The sequence below is a fragment of the Anser cygnoides genome, chromosome 7 (assembly GCF_040182565.1).
Source record: "Anser cygnoides isolate HZ-2024a breed goose chromosome 7, Taihu_goose_T2T_genome, whole genome shotgun sequence".
Classification (NCBI taxonomy): domain Eukaryota; kingdom Metazoa; phylum Chordata; class Aves; order Anseriformes; family Anatidae; genus Anser; species Anser cygnoides.
Window position 1 is genome coordinate 3171771 of NC_089879.1, and position 17136 is coordinate 3188906.

The window sequence follows — 17136 nt, forward strand, 5'->3', positions numbered from 1 at the left end:
TCTATGCTCTATTACTTGCCAGCATCCTATTTGGAATATGGATTAAAAAAACTAATACGGTATTCCTGATGAAATGCTAAAATATGCTTTTATATATTCCATTAATGCATTATATACCTTCATAGGTAATTGCTTTAAAAAATCCTTCATTGTCTTCAATTATTAGTTTTGTCATCAAATGATCAGAATTATTGTTATTTGTCATTATTTTCAATTATTATAGATTTCGAGATGGCTGACATTGAGGAATATAATGGCCCTACTGCTGATTATTTACAAAACTGTACATAATAATTTAAACGTCACATTGAAAAATATCACCTTCAAACTCCCTTTTAAAAATGATACTGCCAGGTATGAGTGTTTTTTTTTTTTTTTAAGTAGATTTTTCATTGCAGTTTTTTCCTGTATCCTGTTTTTAGAACGAGAACGTTTTGAAAGCCAGGTGTTAGCTATTTAGCAGTCCAAGAGGTCATTACCAAAATATGTGCAAAACCACGTGCGAGCGGCATACTTGGAGATCTCCTCTTAACTTTGCTCGAGAAGCACTCAGAAACAAAGAAGCCGGCTCCAATATTTAAGTCAAGGAAATGAAACATTCATGTGCTGCAGCGAGATATTGTTGCTGTAGCTGAACCGACCCGTGCCTGCCTGCCTGAGGTTTGGAATGCAGAACAGGATTTATATTCGGGCCGTAAAACCTGCGTTTAGGGACACAAATTCCCACCAATCAGACTAAATAAATCAGCGGGCCCAGGTTTTATCATCACAGATAACCCTCGTTAATCCAGCAAGCTTTTCCCGAAGACAAAGGACAAAATGAATTCCTTCATTTGTGCTGCCTGAGCGGCATGCTAATGTGGGGAGGTGGAGGCATGAATAATTCATGGCGCGCAGCCCGAGCAGGCAGCTCCTGGCTGTCCCTGTCACCACCGCAACAAGTGGCGGCCGCCCCATCGCCATCCCGGCACCCAAATGCCTTCTGGAGGGAGCAAAACCCTCTGCCTGCCCTGCGCCCGCCACGGCCGGCTGGACTTCAAGGTTAAGCCTCGTGCAAAATGGACCCAGGAAGCGCAGTCCTTTGTAACTCAGTTGCACTTGACCATAAACTACTGTTCGTGGAAGAGAGCCGGGTGCCTCGGTAAGTTTGGGCAACTTTTGACGTTTTCTCAAGCTGTCGTAAACTCTTTCCAGGTTACGGTAGCTTTAACGTGTCATGTTTTGCCAGGTTGCCTAAAAACTGCATGCATACTTTTTGCCTTAAGTGACTTAAAGGAGCCTAGGAAGGCATGCAGAATCTTCATTTTTAACTCCAGGAAATACGTAAACAAGTGTCTACAGAACTGACACTGAAGTTACAGTCAAGCCTCCTTAAATTTACTTGTACTATTTAAATTTTCAAATCCCTGTAGCACACTACTAAAACAAAATATATTTATGATCCAAATTTGATTACTTGCAACCAAAACTGAGGCTAATATAATTCACTGTCAGGCTGGAAAATCTGAAAGCATGTTTGTTACTCTTCGTAAGAATTTTGGTTCCCTTCTGTAAGTGTAACTTGTATGGCTGCTCTTTTTTTTTCCAGCTAAATGCATTTCTGATTGGTTTGGGAACAGAAACTGGGACTTTCCTGCCATTCTTACAATGCACTAACTATTCTGTTGTATCATAAAGTAGTTGAAAAGCATTAGTAACTTACCCCCTTTTTCTAAGGATATAAAGGAGTTATATTTTGCATATAAATCATATGGCATTGTTGAGGTAAGAGTAGACTTAATCCTTCATTATAACACCAGCACTTTTTGCTCTACTATTCATTATCTGTCTATCTACCTGTAATGTTTGTCTCAATTGTTTGCCAGTTTTTTGTTGTTTTCTGGTAGCGATACCATCAGCATTTCCTGCGAGCTCTCAGGTAACTCACTACTTGGCACAGTTAAAAAATTGATATAAATAATCAGCTCCCAAGAGGAGAGGCTGTGAACAGGAGCATGAATATGAAATGAATCATAAATAAGTTTTGATTGTGGATAATAAGCTCTTCCTATTTTTATTTGTTTGCTTTTAATTAGATAGTCCAGATTCTGCCGCTTCTACTTTATTTTCTTTGTTTTGATCATAAAAGCATTTTATTTGACATCCAAAAGACAGCCACGTTTTGAAGGGATAAAAGTACAGCATAGTGATATCTAGTGCTGACAGTAATTAAATGCCCTATGTTTTAAACAAAAAAGGAAAGAAGAAAAAAGAGGTGAAAATAGGGATATGTAAGTAACAGGAGAAGTGCAAACAATGGATGTAATCCTGCACTCCTTAATCATGGGAGTAATCCTTATTCACGTAGGTAATCCTATTGGTTTCAACAGACTCACATCAGTAGGTGCGGTAGCATGAGGCCCATATTTTTCCAGGAGATAACAACGTCTGTCTTACCTGGATGTTCTGTAATGCAATTTTAGCAACACAGTTTTTAGTGGTGTTTGAATGCATTAAAGTGATAATACTAAATTATCCTTTGCCAAATGTCTCTTTTGCTTCTAAAAGTGTAAAAGAGAAAAATGGAATAATGCATCAGATGTGTCAGTAAGATGGTACAAACCCTACGTGTTTTATTAGAGATGTGCTTGCGGTGGAATAGCACTACTCACCTTGGTAACTGTGTTTGTAGATTATTTTGTGATCCATGAGGTACGTGAACTTTGCTTCGTTTAGGTTGGTATACAACTTCAGCATAAAGTCTCTGTGACACCTGATATCTCATAAAGTACATATGGGTCTCCATAAAAGTGATGTTGATGAACATTGTTCACCTTTCTGCTATAAAGGAGTGTGGATTTTGTGGTAATGTCCTGTGAATATTGTTATTTTTTTTTGCCGTTACAGTCTCTGACTTTGCATTATGCATTTGCATAAACCTTGTGGTCGTGTTCCCTTGTGCTCGGCCCAGCATGGCACTTCCGTGCTTTCCACCCCAAGGCTGTGTAGTGCTGCCCTGCAATCCAGGATAGGGCTGGGGAGCGCCTGTGTGCCCTTCCCCAGGCAGTGCATCTATTAATGAGGGAAAACTAATTACTTAGAAGCTTTCAGTGCAATGGGGTTGAGAAGTATAAATAGTCATGAGCTATGACTCTGTGAGCCATCAGCCTGTGTTTGTGCTGGATGCCAACCGTGGATATGAAAATCACCCTCCAAACATTGTGGCTGTTGCTGTGTAAGATGCTTATTCTATGCAAATATTCTCTTGTATGCTCCCCAAATGGATCAAAGTACAGATGAAATAAAAGCATAATAGATGATGGTTCTGGATGACATGCAGAACTTGTGCTGAAGCGAAGTTGGTATTAAGTATCTCTTGGCTTTTTTTTTGGCTGTGCTGAGATATCAGTCACCGATTTGCACAGGGATGTCACAGAGAAGCAGTCGGATGCTTAAGCTCCGTGGCCGTTACGGGCAGTGGAGGGCTGGAGGCGATAAAATGACCAGTGCCAAGAGGCTGGAAGGGCAGACTGGCTGGCAGCTGCTGCCAGGGAAGGCCCGGAGTGACCCTTAGCTGCAGCATTTCATTTTCCTTACTCCATGCAGGGTCCCAGCAGGAGCACTATGTCTCTCCAGGTAAGTCCCTTTCGGGCCCTGTCCATGTTCTGTGGCAGGAGCAATGCAATTTGTAACCCTCGGAGTACCCTACCTGCTTTGGTTGCACATTAACTTGGACTTCATAACCACAGTTCTGAGTATATTTTTTTCTAGATCTGGTCAAAAAAAAAAAAAAAAAAGTGTTCTAGGATGGCTTGGCTCATTTGGTACCAGTAATCATGTGCGTGGTGATTTGGGACAGCCTGCTTTTGTCCTTTGTGCATACAAGCTGTGTACAGTAAGAGGCATTTTCCGTTACCACTGACAGGTCATTCTCACGCCTTCTTTCAGCAGAGGTTACCCGCGTCTCCTTGCTTCCCACCCAGGACAGAGGGCAGGGGGACGCGTAACCTCTGTTATTTCCCCCGGTTAGAAGCTCTGTAGAGCCGAGCTGTGGGTCTGCATGCTGCAGGTACAGGTACAAACAGGTTCTCCGTGATTTGGCAGCGTTCCCTCCTCCGTGTCAGACATACGCCGCTGCTCTTTGGGGGTGGGGGCACAAAGGCAGCACACTGTGGCCGTTCTCCCCAGCTGCAGGCACTGCTGCGATTCCTCCAGTTCTAAGCCCAAACAGTACACAAAAGTTTTAACGTACAGGTAGAGGAAATCTCCTAGCTGTTGTTTTGCAGCTGGCAGAGGAAGCAGAAAGACTGGAAAAGCCAGCGTGCAGCCCACACAATGCGCAGATTGAGCAACCCTGGGAGCGTGGCCGTGGGAAAGATGAGCACTGGTGGAACCACTTATTTTGGTGGAACCACTTATTTTGGTGGAACCACTTATTTTACCGGTCCCTCAGGTCAGAGCCCTGTAACAAACCTCACCTGATGTGGCATGATGCGGTCACTGGCTGTGGAGCCGGAGATGTGCCCCGTGGTTCAGCATTTCCTTGTGGTGGGGCCTCCAGGTTTGTTGCTTGTAGGACCGTGGGGACAGCGGTGCCACCGGTGTCACCGAGTGTCCCCAGTGGAAGGGAGCCATGAACCACTGCGGATGATCCAGTTTGGTCTTTATACTTATCAAGAGACCAAACCAACACAACTGCCCTAATTATGTGTTTAAAGCTGACTGGTAGCTTCTGAGTGGAAAAGCTGAGCTGGTATGACTGTACATATTAAACGGGGCAACAGCACAGATAAAACTGCAGCGCATACACACTTCTAAAAATAAAGGCATTTGCTTGTCCTCCATGTGTTCCTTTGCTGTAATCCAGCTCTGTGGCTGAAGCAGAACTGGAGGAGCAGCAGCACTCACTCTGGTAAGTGATCCAGCCCAACCCCGGGCTGATATCCCCCAGGGCATGTTTCGAGGCTGTTCGTCTTTCATACAACATCGCTCTTGCTTCGTATGACATTTTTGTCTCTGTCTCTCCAGAGAGGGAGAGGTGGGCAGGGGACAATCACGACCAAGCCCGTGTGTGTGGTCCCCAGCCCAAACCTGTCTCAGATTGCAATCAGTGATGTGTAACGTGCATTCATCATGGTCGTGTGTGGTGGTGTAACATGTCAGTCTCACTTCCCATGTCCTGTAAGATTAATGAGGTGAAAGATTCATCCTCAAGTTTTGAATTGCATAGTTCTGGGGGAAAGTTTCTTTCTTCCTCCCAGTGGGCTAATCTGCTAAGGAATTAGCCAGGCTCCTGAGGAGTTGTTGTTGTGTGTGCACCCAATTGTGACATCTAGTGATGTCCGAGGAAGATTTGATTTCTTAAGCAGAAGAGCAGGCAGGATGCAAGGGAAGAGAGCCCCCAAGTCTTTCCTGGATTACTGCAGATGATGAAATCGTTCAGAGCTACAGGAAGGGGTGCTCTGACCCTGGATGTCAGCCTTTATGGATTTAAATGACAACTACAGAAAGGTCACCTAATGGTTGAAAGTAATTGCCATCAGGCAGGACACAACAGCACTTGAAGAAAACTAAGCTGTAAAGTGCATCGAGGGCCACACCACAGCCTTGTCACGTAGCTGCAGCTGACAAACAAAGCATCTCCTCCAGGTCTGGATTCGCTATAACAGATGAGTAAAAGACATTGGTTGAAAACTTTATTTCACAGCCTTCAGAAGACGTACTAACTATAGCCTATAGTACACGTTGCTGCATTGTGCTGTGAGTGTGACCAGCTGGAAGAGTGTGTTCGTTTTCATTCATTAGTTGACAGTGGCGTCTTCAACATGATCTCTGGCGTCATGAGCAGTAAACGATGGGATGGTGTGCTTATGAAGGTTAAACTATTGGATTTTTGGTATGATTTGCTTATGTTCAGAAAAGCTACATGAGGATTATTATTAGGCACAGGAGTCTCCCCCTAACCGTTACAGTAATGAACAACTGCTGGAAAGTGTCTGCTGTTTCCATGGTTTGAGGCATCAGTGGCCCCAGTGAGAAATGCGTTATCTTTCAACCAAGTCTTTAATTGCTTCCTGAGTTTATAAAAGAGTTAATCTATTACTGGCAAGATTTTCATTTCAGTTGTGGGTGAATCTTAAAACATCTTTTTGATTGCTGTCAAAGTCAAGAGATCTGTGTGAATTACTCTGACTAATACTGTGGTGTTTTTCTGTAGCAACCACTTTTCGTTTTTTTGGTGTTTTCACATCTCTCGGCAGCACATTTCTGCGAGCTTTGTTCTTGTTGTGAAGTTATGGTTATGATCTTCTCTTCTGGCATGTCTGGCACCTGAGAGTCCACCAGGAGCAGCTGGAAAAGTCCTGCACAAATGCTGTTAGCCACTACCACTTCTGAACATGCATGAACTTTCTTCTGCTCCCTGCAAAGGATGCACAGCCTCCCACTAAGTGTTGAATCCTGCCTTGTAGATGGTGCTTTATCATTAATAATTAAGGTCCTGTGTAGGGATGTATCACAAACAATTAAAAATATGTCTTTGTTGCTGGTATTTAACCCTTTCTTAATGATCAGATTGTCAGTGTATTCTTTGTAAGAGACAGAGGAGGTAATGGAGCAGAACACGTGTAATAAACAGTGACAAAATATTGCCAGTTATTTTGGTAGCCTTTTGGAAGATGAAGAATTGGATCAAGAGAATATAGGCAGATTTTCCCTTGTATCTGTAGTGTAAGCCTGTACACGTGTAAAAACGTTTCCTGATTTGCGTGGCTGTGAATGAATCTTTTTGAAGGAAAGGGAATCTGGTGAGTCCTACCCGGCTGAGGCTGATAGAAACACCCCGAGGATGTGTAATACCGGAGCGGTGTCAGGCTTTATCAGACCTAGGCTCGGAGATAAGGAGAGGTGTCCTGAGCCAGCACAGCACCGATGCAGAGCTCCTTCCATGCAGCGCTTCAGCCAGGTAGGTGGAACAAATGCATTCACAGCTGTCAGACAGTCGTACATGTAAATCCTGCCCATAGCTCTTTTGTGTAGCTAGGGCTAGTTTGGCAATGAGTTTAAAATGCCATTTGGGATTTTTTTCCCCATTAATATCAGGCTTTAGCAGGCAAAGTTCTCAGAAGGAGAATACTTTTTTTTCCCATGTTGTCAGGTTTTGTTAATGGATCACTTTTCAGGCTGAATTGTTCTGAAGGCAAGGTTTAATCAACAACTATGTGGCTGGCTCTTGCTTTGCTAAAATGTGGTTCAGCTGTCCTTCTCCTCATGTGACTGAGTGAATGAAAATGAGAGACCCATTAAAATGAAGGCGGGCAGTCACCTTCATTAATAACACTGTGCAGTACTGCAAAACCACCTGAAAGTCAGTCTGCAGCGAGGTTCAGTGCTGCAAAAACAGCACAACATGTCTAAGCACAATTTAAAGAAAAAAGGTCTTAAAGCAAGGAGATTTCATGTTTGTTTCCTGTATCAAGAGTTGGGTGTGCTTGTTGAATTGGATACAGCGTACTCACGCTGGGTATGATGCACCGTTGAGGGCACTGTGGATATCTCCCCTCTACAATCCTTTCAATACAGAATGCAATAGTTGGGGGGAGATACAGAACTTAATGGGAGGAAAGAAAAAGCTGCCTACCAGAATGGACACAGCAAATTGTTAACTGCTGCTTCAGATTTAGGAGGGTTGCTATGGTTTCTTTTATAAAAATCTGCCAGCCACGGCGCTGAGTCTTGCAAACAATGCTGCACGTAGGTGTACAGAGGTGCATCCATCACACGTGCAGCGCCCACCCGCGCGTGCCATGTCAAGGCAGTGCCCGGCACACCGCTGGGAGCTGGGCATCCGCAGGCTCCCTCCCTCCCTCTCCTTCCCTTGGGATTAAATTGTTGTAACGCACATTGAAAACTGCCCGGCGGTAACAGCCTTGGCTTGGTGAAAAGTTCAGTGCACAGCAGGACATCGCTAAAACACCCAAACTTATTTCCCTGTCATGTTCTTCCCTTTTCGTTATCTCGTATTTTTGAATTTCTTAATGCTGAAATTTTTAGGGCAAACGCTGCTTCCTTCCTTTTTTTCTTTTTTTTTTTTTTTCTTTCTTTGCCTGCATAGTGCCTAGAACAACAGCTCATGACCTAGTTCTGTCTTTTAATTGCTACTGCAATATGAATTTTAATTCCAGCCAGAGTCCAGATGTATTGAGGATATGGAGCACGTGTTGGGGCCAGTGCCATTTATCTTGTAGGCCAGTGTTTCTCAACCCTTTGAATTCAAGGAGTCCTTAACCTTTCTGAAAAATTCTTAAATCATCACCATGTATTTCACTGTTGTCTGGTGATGAGAAATGGAGATAACAACTGTTAATCTAAATGCTAATATATATTTTCTTCTACAGCTTAGCTTGTTTTACTGTTCTTTAATTTTGAACTAAAAATATTAATGGGGATGAACGTGAGCCTTGGGCTTGCATCCTCCAGTGCCCAAGTGAACCTGGCCACAGGTACTGACAATTTCTAGGAGCCTGTCTAATAGGTAAGGAACCCAGCTTACAGATACTTTATATTTTTTTGCATCCTTTCAAAACCATTTTTGATGAGTTACGAACATTGGTGGTACAAAGAGAGTGGGTCAGTTCTGAAATGTGGGTATTGTGCATCTGGTGGAGATCATAACTTGATGAACAAGGCATTAGATTTAGCATACTCCAAAAGAGTACTTTTGGGAACAATTTAAACTTTGCTTACTTAAAGGATCTTAGCCTTTATTTACTTCTCTGTGCTTTAGAATAAACATTGGCTACACTGAGTGCATTCTAAGCATCCCACAGATTTCCTCTATCAGCTGACATTTAGCTGTTGTGCTTAGCTAAGAATTCCTTCTTCTCCTCTACTGAAACGGGTGGTGAAGGCAAGTTATCAATATGCCTTCTACAGACTGCTCCAGAGAGGGCTTAATTTTAATCATTCTGTGATTGCAGCTTGTGACAGATGTAGGAATCGTTCGGGAGGAAAAAAAATGCACATATAAAAATGTAAGCAGTTTTAGGTTAGTTTATATCTTGAATGCTGGGATCCCCTAGTATTGAATAATCAGCACAGAAGTTTAATTGTTCATATTAAGGAAACTGCAAAATGGAAAAACCAGCAGTTTCTGATGTACGCACAAGCATGCCTTACCCAGAACATGCACATAGCAGTCACGTGTGAGAAGGGGAGCCTTTCTTTATGTTATGCCAGTGGATGTAGAATGCAGAAAAGGAGATATAGTGATACCCTGGAGAGGCAGAGGAAGAGAAGAAAACTCAAACAAGTCCTGAAACATGACTCAGAGGAGCCCAGGGACAGGCAGAGCATGGACACGTCTGGGCTGAGCATGGTCTTTGAGAAGGCGCATGGAGAGGGGCCTTACTTTCATCGTCACAATATCCCCATGCCCAAAATCTACCCGCCAGACCCTGATGTTTGCTGGCCACTGCCAAGCAAAAATTTAAGAGAAGGCACTTTGAATTGTTACCAGAGTGATGTATTATAGATATGATGTATAATGCAGCTTATTCTCACAGTAGACATAACATTACTGCCATATATTATTAGTGATATTTGATGTATAATGCAGCTATATTTAATTAGCTAACTAAAATGCATTTCCTGCCAAGGAGATGGTGAGCAGGAAGGGAAATCACTTTCTTGGAGATTTGCCTTATAGAAGGGGGAATATAAAAAAAAAAGTGGATAGTGTAGTCTGAGAGACAAATTTAGTGCATTAATGCCCAAGTCTCCCCAAAGTCTATGGTACCTTGTAGCTGAAATTTCAGAACACAAACCAGCAATTTAGCTGTAAAATGAATCTCTCTAAAAGGCAACCAGAATGATAATCACATTTTAGAACAGCAAATTCAAATTAATCTAGAAGTTAACAGCAAGATAGCACGAAGCCTCTCTTAGATTTACCTTTGGGAAAAAAAACGTTCCTCACCCAAAGGGCCGGAGCCTTGCCTTTAGCACACATTCAGACACAGCCCATGGAGTTATCAGTGGTACATCTCTACCTCTATCATCCCCTTGACGCCCGCCCCCACAGTGGCAACGTGAGATCATTAAAGTAGGTTTGGTCTTCTCCCTGTGGAGGCAAGACACCAAGTTTGCTGGCCAGCAACCCATGCCGGTCTCTCAACTCGTCTGCGTGTGGGTGCAGCAGTTTCTATGCCACCACGCTGCCCAAAGCCAAAATCTCCCCCGGCAGCATGCAGAGCCCTTCCCTGGCAGCTGAGCTCCTTGCAGTCGCCCTCGCGTACGTCTCTCCGGTGGGACACGTGGGCTGGCTCGGTTACTGGGTGTGGGAGGAGGATGTGGCAGATGAGCCAAACACTGCTGCAGGTCCCTCTCCTCTTGCAGGTGGGAAGATGAAAAGGCTCCTTAATGGGTCTCTGAGCCATCTTCCATCAAAACAGGGAGCCTTCTCTTGCTTAGGGCAACTGGCACCGCACAGGGTATACGTGCGGGGAGTGCCCCAGGTTGGGGACCCCAAATGTGGGGCTGGCAGGCTGGGGGGAAAGGGGGCAGAGCTGTTTCGGTGGCTCCCACTGGGTGCTCGTCCAGCACACAGAGCGGAGCATGAAGCCCTGCCCCAGGTCTGAGAGAAGCCAAGGGCAGGAAGGAGTGAGCAGAAGGATTTTCCAGCTGGGGAGGTTGGGCCCTTCCAGCCCTCCCAGCTGATAGATGGACAAGGCAAGTTAGTGCATAACGACTTGGTTTTAATCACATGTGCTCATTTACTGTCTGGGTCTCCAGCGTGCAGCTCTGCCTCTCCCTCACATCTCAATTCTGCTTTATTAATTTTAATGTTGCTTCTCTTCCCCTTTGTGCTCCTCAGGTAGCAACAGTGTTTTTGCTTGTTTTCGGCATTACAGCAGTAATATTTCCTGAGACAATTCATTTCTTTAATTTGTTGTTGTTCCGGTGCCCAACGCTTCCCGCTCGTGCAGAGCTCTCCCCGGACTCGAGAGCCTCTCTGCAGTACGTGCGTCTTCAAAACAGTTTATTTTAATCAGAACTCCCGGAATTCTGTAATACTTCAGGCCAATTTCTACAGTAAATCTGAACACATTCGACACAAACATGTGCAGCCGGTGATCAGACATAATTGCCAACAGTTTCACACCCACAGAATCCTTGCTTGACTCCGCATTCCTGGAGACCCATCTTTCCCGGCACCGTTTCCAGCAGGAATCTCTCAGTTGCTAGGAGATGGATTTTTTTATGCACTTAAACATGAAATATTTTTAGTATGAAGTGGAGAAATACCCATAGAGTATTCTGGTTAATATTTTTCTGTATTAAAATGGAAGGACCAAAACGCAGTGAGAAGCAAATCTCTAGAGGCTTGGAGGCCAGGTTTGATACAGGTACTATCCAGGCACTAAAATACTGCTTGAGTCTGTGTCTGCTGCATTTCGTTGGAGCTCTGACAATTACAGGTTGTCACAGGAGACTTCCACTTCTACTCCTGACTCAATTACCAAGTCTCATGCTTCTCGTAATATTACCATTGCTGTAAATAAAGTCAAATCATTCTCTGCTTTCTTTACCATTCTAAGGAAGAAGGAAGTGGCTGGTTTCTAGCACCTAGCATCAAATTGAACCTAAGCTGCAGATGAACTCTTGGTTGCATTTGAATTAAATATCTTCTCAATAAATTTGTGGTTATTGATGCATAGAGTTTAAAAAGCAAAACCTCCCATATTTACTGTCTGTTCCCAAATTCTCACTAAAAGATCATCTAGTACAAAAAGGCTAAAAATACCATGTGTTTAGATACCCTTAAAATTTAACAGATGAGAGTCCATAGTAGACACAGTACTTTAGCACACCATTAGATTATGTAGAGTGTTACTTTGCTTTCCATAATGCATTCTTTTCCTTAAGCAGCCTAATACTTGTTTTCCTTTTTGTCTGTTATTACATGCTGAAAAGATGTTTACATTAAGCCGTTCGTGACTCTTGGTCTTTTTCCGAAGTGATTAGTTGATTGCAGCTCAATAATGTTTGAGTAGTTTAAATTAGTTCTTGCACTTCATGTTTGTAGTGATCTGAGCCTGTCTATATACAACTTCTGAATTGTGTCCAATTCTGGGACTCGCTAAACGTGCATGTGTCAGGCAGGCTCCACTTCCAGTATAAGTGCTTGCTTTGCTTTCTCTCGCTTGTCTCCTTTTCCAGCTGGGGTTGCACAAGCTGACTGCAAGAAAGAGCAGCGGCAGATCATCCCTGAAATTTCTCTCCTATAGGAATGGAAGCCCTCTAAGCTTGGGATTCCCAAACCATGCAGTGCTATTAGACCATTGCATGAGTTGTTCCCATATGTCCATGTCTTGTAGAGGTCCTTACCTTACCCCTATGATTTTACTGCCAAGCCTCTTTCAGCTCAGATGAACTTCCCTGTCTTAGGTGCTTACCCCACTCAGCTGCAGGGCAGTGGGGCTGATGCACAAAGAGATGGGGCTGGATTTGACACTGCCAAGGGTGTATCAGAGGTTGAGGTGCAGGAGAAGTGGGAAATATTTCGAGGTCCTAGGTAGGTGGAAGGTTTTGCTATGGGTGAATAGAGGAGAAGATGATAGATGCCTTATTTGCACGTGTGCATGCCTCTGTGGCATCAAGCTTTGTCTTCCTTTAATAAGTTAGCCTGGGGTGATAATACAATGTTTGTAAATAGATGGTGGTGGGATGGAAACCCCACAGAATAGATGTGGTTTGCAAACAAGGATATATTCAGCGTTGTAAAACTTAGTACCACCTTTGTGGGTTTTACAGCAGCAGAAGGAAAAGTCTGGGATGCACTTCTTGATTCTTATTTTTTTAAAATCTACTTTGTTAAAGTACTTTTTGTAGTGCAAAATGCCTGAGCAGTCCCTGGAGCAAAGACTTCCTTTTAGCAGCAGATTGCCTCCCCTACTCCTTTATGTGACTTCTTTTATCCTATGAACCCTGTGTTGCTTTGCCTGGCTCACCCTCCAGCCTGGCTGGGGGGTTTATTCTGGGAACTGGGAAAATACACTTTTGAAGCTCAGGTCAAGAGTCCATCTCCTGTTACTTTAGACCTTTTAATGAGCCATTTACTTTAAACTAGAGAAACTAGCTGAGACACCTGGCATGGAGTGGGTTCGGGCTGTGGATCCCAGCATCTGGGAAGAAGGTGGGAACTAAGGCATGCCCTTCCCTTGAGCCCATCAGCTGCTGCGGCCACCCTCCCCTCTGCTCCAAATCCTCACCCCTCTATTTATTTATCTATTTATTTTTGTCTCCAGAATTTGAGACTTTTTGCATGGGACCAGGGCACCTCAGAATGCTCAGAGGCAGAGCTGGGCCGAGAGCTCCCAGGTCAGCCTGGCTACAAACAGGGGGAGAGGGCTCAGCACAGCACCTCAGGCGCAAAGCTGAGGTATGGTGCTGAGAGGGAGCAGTACCTGCAAGAGGACAACTGCTTCATGGAAATGAAACTTCTCCAAAAACCACAGCTCTACATAGACAGCCAACCTCTGCCGTGTTGCGGGCTGTGCAGCTCTATGCCAATATCCACCAAAAGGCAGACAGAAAGAAAATTCCGTATTTACATAGAGATTTCTTCCAGATTGTGACGTTTTGCAGTAGGTGCTGCTGGGGAGAGGTGAAATCGCTGGGCAAACAGTGCCATCGCTGATGCTTTGTGTTAGGAGGGCTCATTAACTCCATAGTACCGTTTGTGAAGATGAAGAGTCTTCTTTTCACAGTGCAGGAGTTTTAACTGTGCCCTGGCTAAAGATTACCTCAACCTGCTATAAATTGAGCTGTTTCACTAATTGGTTTCTTGGTTCATTAGCCAAATTGTGTGTACGAGGGAAATGGAAAAAGCTCAGAATGAATTTCCCTTGCAATTCTTAATTTAAATGGTGAATAATAATTTAATGTTGAACAAAACATGTTATGTGATCTGCAGTGATGGAGCTAATTTTTTACTTTGGGATGTTTTGCCACCCTTAAAGCTCTCTGGGAAAATGATCCTGAGCTGTCTCGTTCTGGTGTGGTGTGACACCTGGTAGGAAAGTATAATCATTATGGTATAATGTAGTTATGTCCAATTTGGTATAAAAACACTTTATCACAGGCTGTTCCTCCTCATATATTATTGTAAGTAGTGAGAGAGCAGAGATAAACAGCAAAAATCTTAAAAAGTCAGCTTAATTGCAATGCATGCTGGGGCCCTGTTTCCGCTATAGCTATTTAAGTATCAGAAATATGATGTGTCCCTGGTTTATTCTTTCCAATGCAGTGCACTCAGCTAAAAATCAAAGATTAACTCTGAGCAGCTAAAGCAAACAAATTCTACTAATTCATCAAAGCAAACACTGCAGAATTTAATCTGTTTTATGAATTTTCCACCATTGATTGTTATGGCATGACTGGGGCACGGGAGGTCATTTGTGAGCACCGAATTGCTAGTTGTGTGACAGTAAAAAAAGAAGGCTAAAAGAAAGGTTAAATTAAAGAAGCTGCTAGAAGCTATTTTTGTGAGATGAATGTACATTATCTAAATTAATAACAGTAAACCTCCAATTAGCTGAATGTTGATGCAGAATTACAGCTTTATAAGGTAAATACATGTTTTCTCAAGCCAAAGGGTTGGGTAAGAAAATAGTTAGCTTGTAAAGTGTAATAGGGTTATAGGTAGATGAACGTTGGCTGTGAATCGGGGCACGGTGACCTCACTGCTGTGGTTGACAAATTTTACAATAAATCCCTCACTGCTTCCAAACAGCCCTGCAGACAATGCACCTTGTTCTCCAGAGTATCCTCCCATAATACGGGTGGGCAAAAACCTTGAATGTGCTGCTTTGTTCTTCATCAAGCAGCTTCGCTTTTGTTTTAGAACAGAGGTTTATTCTTCAGCTCAGTGTAAGCTGTTTTGGCACAAATAAATTTAAAGTGGGGCCTCTAAAATTGTTTCTGCTTAATTTATTGAATATCTCTGAAAATATATCTCAAAGAGAATAGCGGCTATGAACTGCCCTTGTGTCTTTTGCAATCTATACAGACTAAGATAATTGAATTATGGAGTTATTGGGACAATTTTCTCCTTGGAGATGGTAGAATCTTTTTGCAGATTGTTTTTATGTGAAAGGTGAGTTAGGCTCTTAGATGTAACCTCTTCCAGTAACACACTGCATTTGCTGGCATTCACGAATACTTGCAGTTTACCATTTGGCTGTGTATGGGAGTTTAAAGTCATTATGACCTTGAATATTATCAAGGAAAAAATCTAGCCTGAAAACAAACATACAAGGAAGAAAAAAAAAAAAAACAACAGCAAACAAACAAACAAACAAACAAACAAAAAATAGTTCACCATTTTCTCTTTAGGTCTTCTCTTCCTCCTGTGCTAGAAGATATAAAGTTATTTGCCAGCCCCCTGAATATTTCTAAATGGTGCCCACAGTGTCTCGTAAGAGGCACAGTGATGGGAACATACCAACAATGCTAGGTCGGAGTAAAGATCCAGTTACATCATGATCCTAATTCTGGCCAAAAAACTGAGGGCAGAGGATGCGGCGTTGTTCCTGGCACTCCTCCCTGATGTCCTCGGCCAGGGACCAGGGACCTTCCTGAGCTCGGAGCAGCCTCTCCGTGATCTTGATTAATGCCAAGGTTGTACTTACCTTCCATAAGCTTGCCTAATTGCTTTCTGAATTTGTTCTCTGTGTAGGTTTGTGGCATTTAGGTCCACAATTTAATTGTGTTGTGCAGAAAAAATATCTTGTAGTCTGCATGTTAAATAATCTAGCCAGTAGCTTTAGCCCCCCATGCCTCTTCCCAAGCACCTTTTGAAAGCTGTTTGTGATTTATTATTATTATTATTTTTAGGCATCTATCATATCACTACTCTTGACTTTTGCTGACAAATCCCAACTTATTTTCTTCAGATTTTGCAGCATAGGTCCCCTTTCAGGACCATTCTGGGACAATATTGTTCTTAGTATACTTCTATTTTAGCAAGGAAAATGAGTTTTAGTAGAAGTTGAGGTACAGCTGTGTACATTTTGCTTATTTATCCAGTTTCCTGTACATTTTCCTTGTTTCTTGGCTCTGCTCATTTGTCAGACTGCTCTTCTGCTATTTCTATATAATCCATGCTGTTTTGTTGTTGTCTTGCATAGTGTCCACTGATTTATCTTAACCCCATCATATTTCTCAGATGCCCGTGATATCAATATCCCCCTTTTTTTAAAACAAACAGACATTCTGGGTTACTCAGCACTTCTATGCTTATTAGAACTTGCAGAGTATTGCTTTGGTTGCTATTTTAATGCTCCATGTATAAATGCAGTCTTACTTGTGTTGACTGTTCTTTGCGAATTTTATTTTTTATTGACCTGAGACTCTCCTTATCCTCTCTGTCCAAGGAGACTTTTATATCCATCAACTTTGCTGCAGTTTTTATTGGAGGAGGAGGGAAGGTGGGGTTGGGAACAGAATGCTCTCTCACCTTTCGAAGCATTACCTGTGCTGTTCTATTCTGGGATAGCTGGAGCCAGGCTTTCCTTGCAGGCCTCCTTGGTCCCTAAGTTTTCCCAATAAAGCTTTCTTTCTCTCTGTTGCATTTCCCTGTGAATGGTCTGCTTTATTAGGATGGGACTATTTTTTTTTTTAATTATTTTTCAGTGAGGGCTTTTTTTTTTTTTTTTCTGCTCTGTACACCTGTGTCTTCCTCAGTTTCTCTAACTGACTATCTGAGGAGAGATCGCTCTCCTGAATGCTGTAAGTTGTATTTCCAACACACGTAATCAAAGACAAATAGCTATATATGTTGCTTGACCCAGATCAGTGGTTGGACACCAGCCTACCTTTTCCGTAATTCACTTTTTCCTTGCTTTGATCCCCACGGATGTTTATTTTACATTTCTAGCAATCTCTGAGACATTTAGCAAAGGCTTTGGATATAAGATGAATTCCAAAATCCATAGCTTCTCCTCATAACATGTTTTTGAACTGAAATCCTCTTGAAAGGTCACTTGAAGGCTTGAAATACTTGAGCATTTAGATTGTTGTTGATTTTTCTAATGGTGATTGACTAGCCATCAAGCTCTTCTACCAGAAACAGAATAAGTGATTGCATTTTCTTTT

The 17136-nt window shown here is 42.8% G+C and overlaps 1 protein-coding gene across 2 annotated transcripts in view; it reads left to right on the top strand.

The window, feature by feature from the left end:
- Positions 1-475: 475 nt before the first annotated feature.
- The window catches only part of C7H10orf90 (chromosome 7 C10orf90 homolog), a 65137-nt gene continuing 48476 nt past the window's right edge, over positions 476-17136 (top strand). Inside the window, exon 1 of one of the 2 annotated variants that reach the window (XM_013185845.3) lies at positions 476-1141. In XM_013185845.3, the coding sequence (XP_013041299.3) occupies positions 976-1141 (166 nt within the window). In that variant the 5' untranslated portion in view covers positions 476-975. The remainder of the gene's footprint in view (positions 1142-17136) is intronic. The other variant, XM_013185843.3, reaches the window with a different exon arrangement.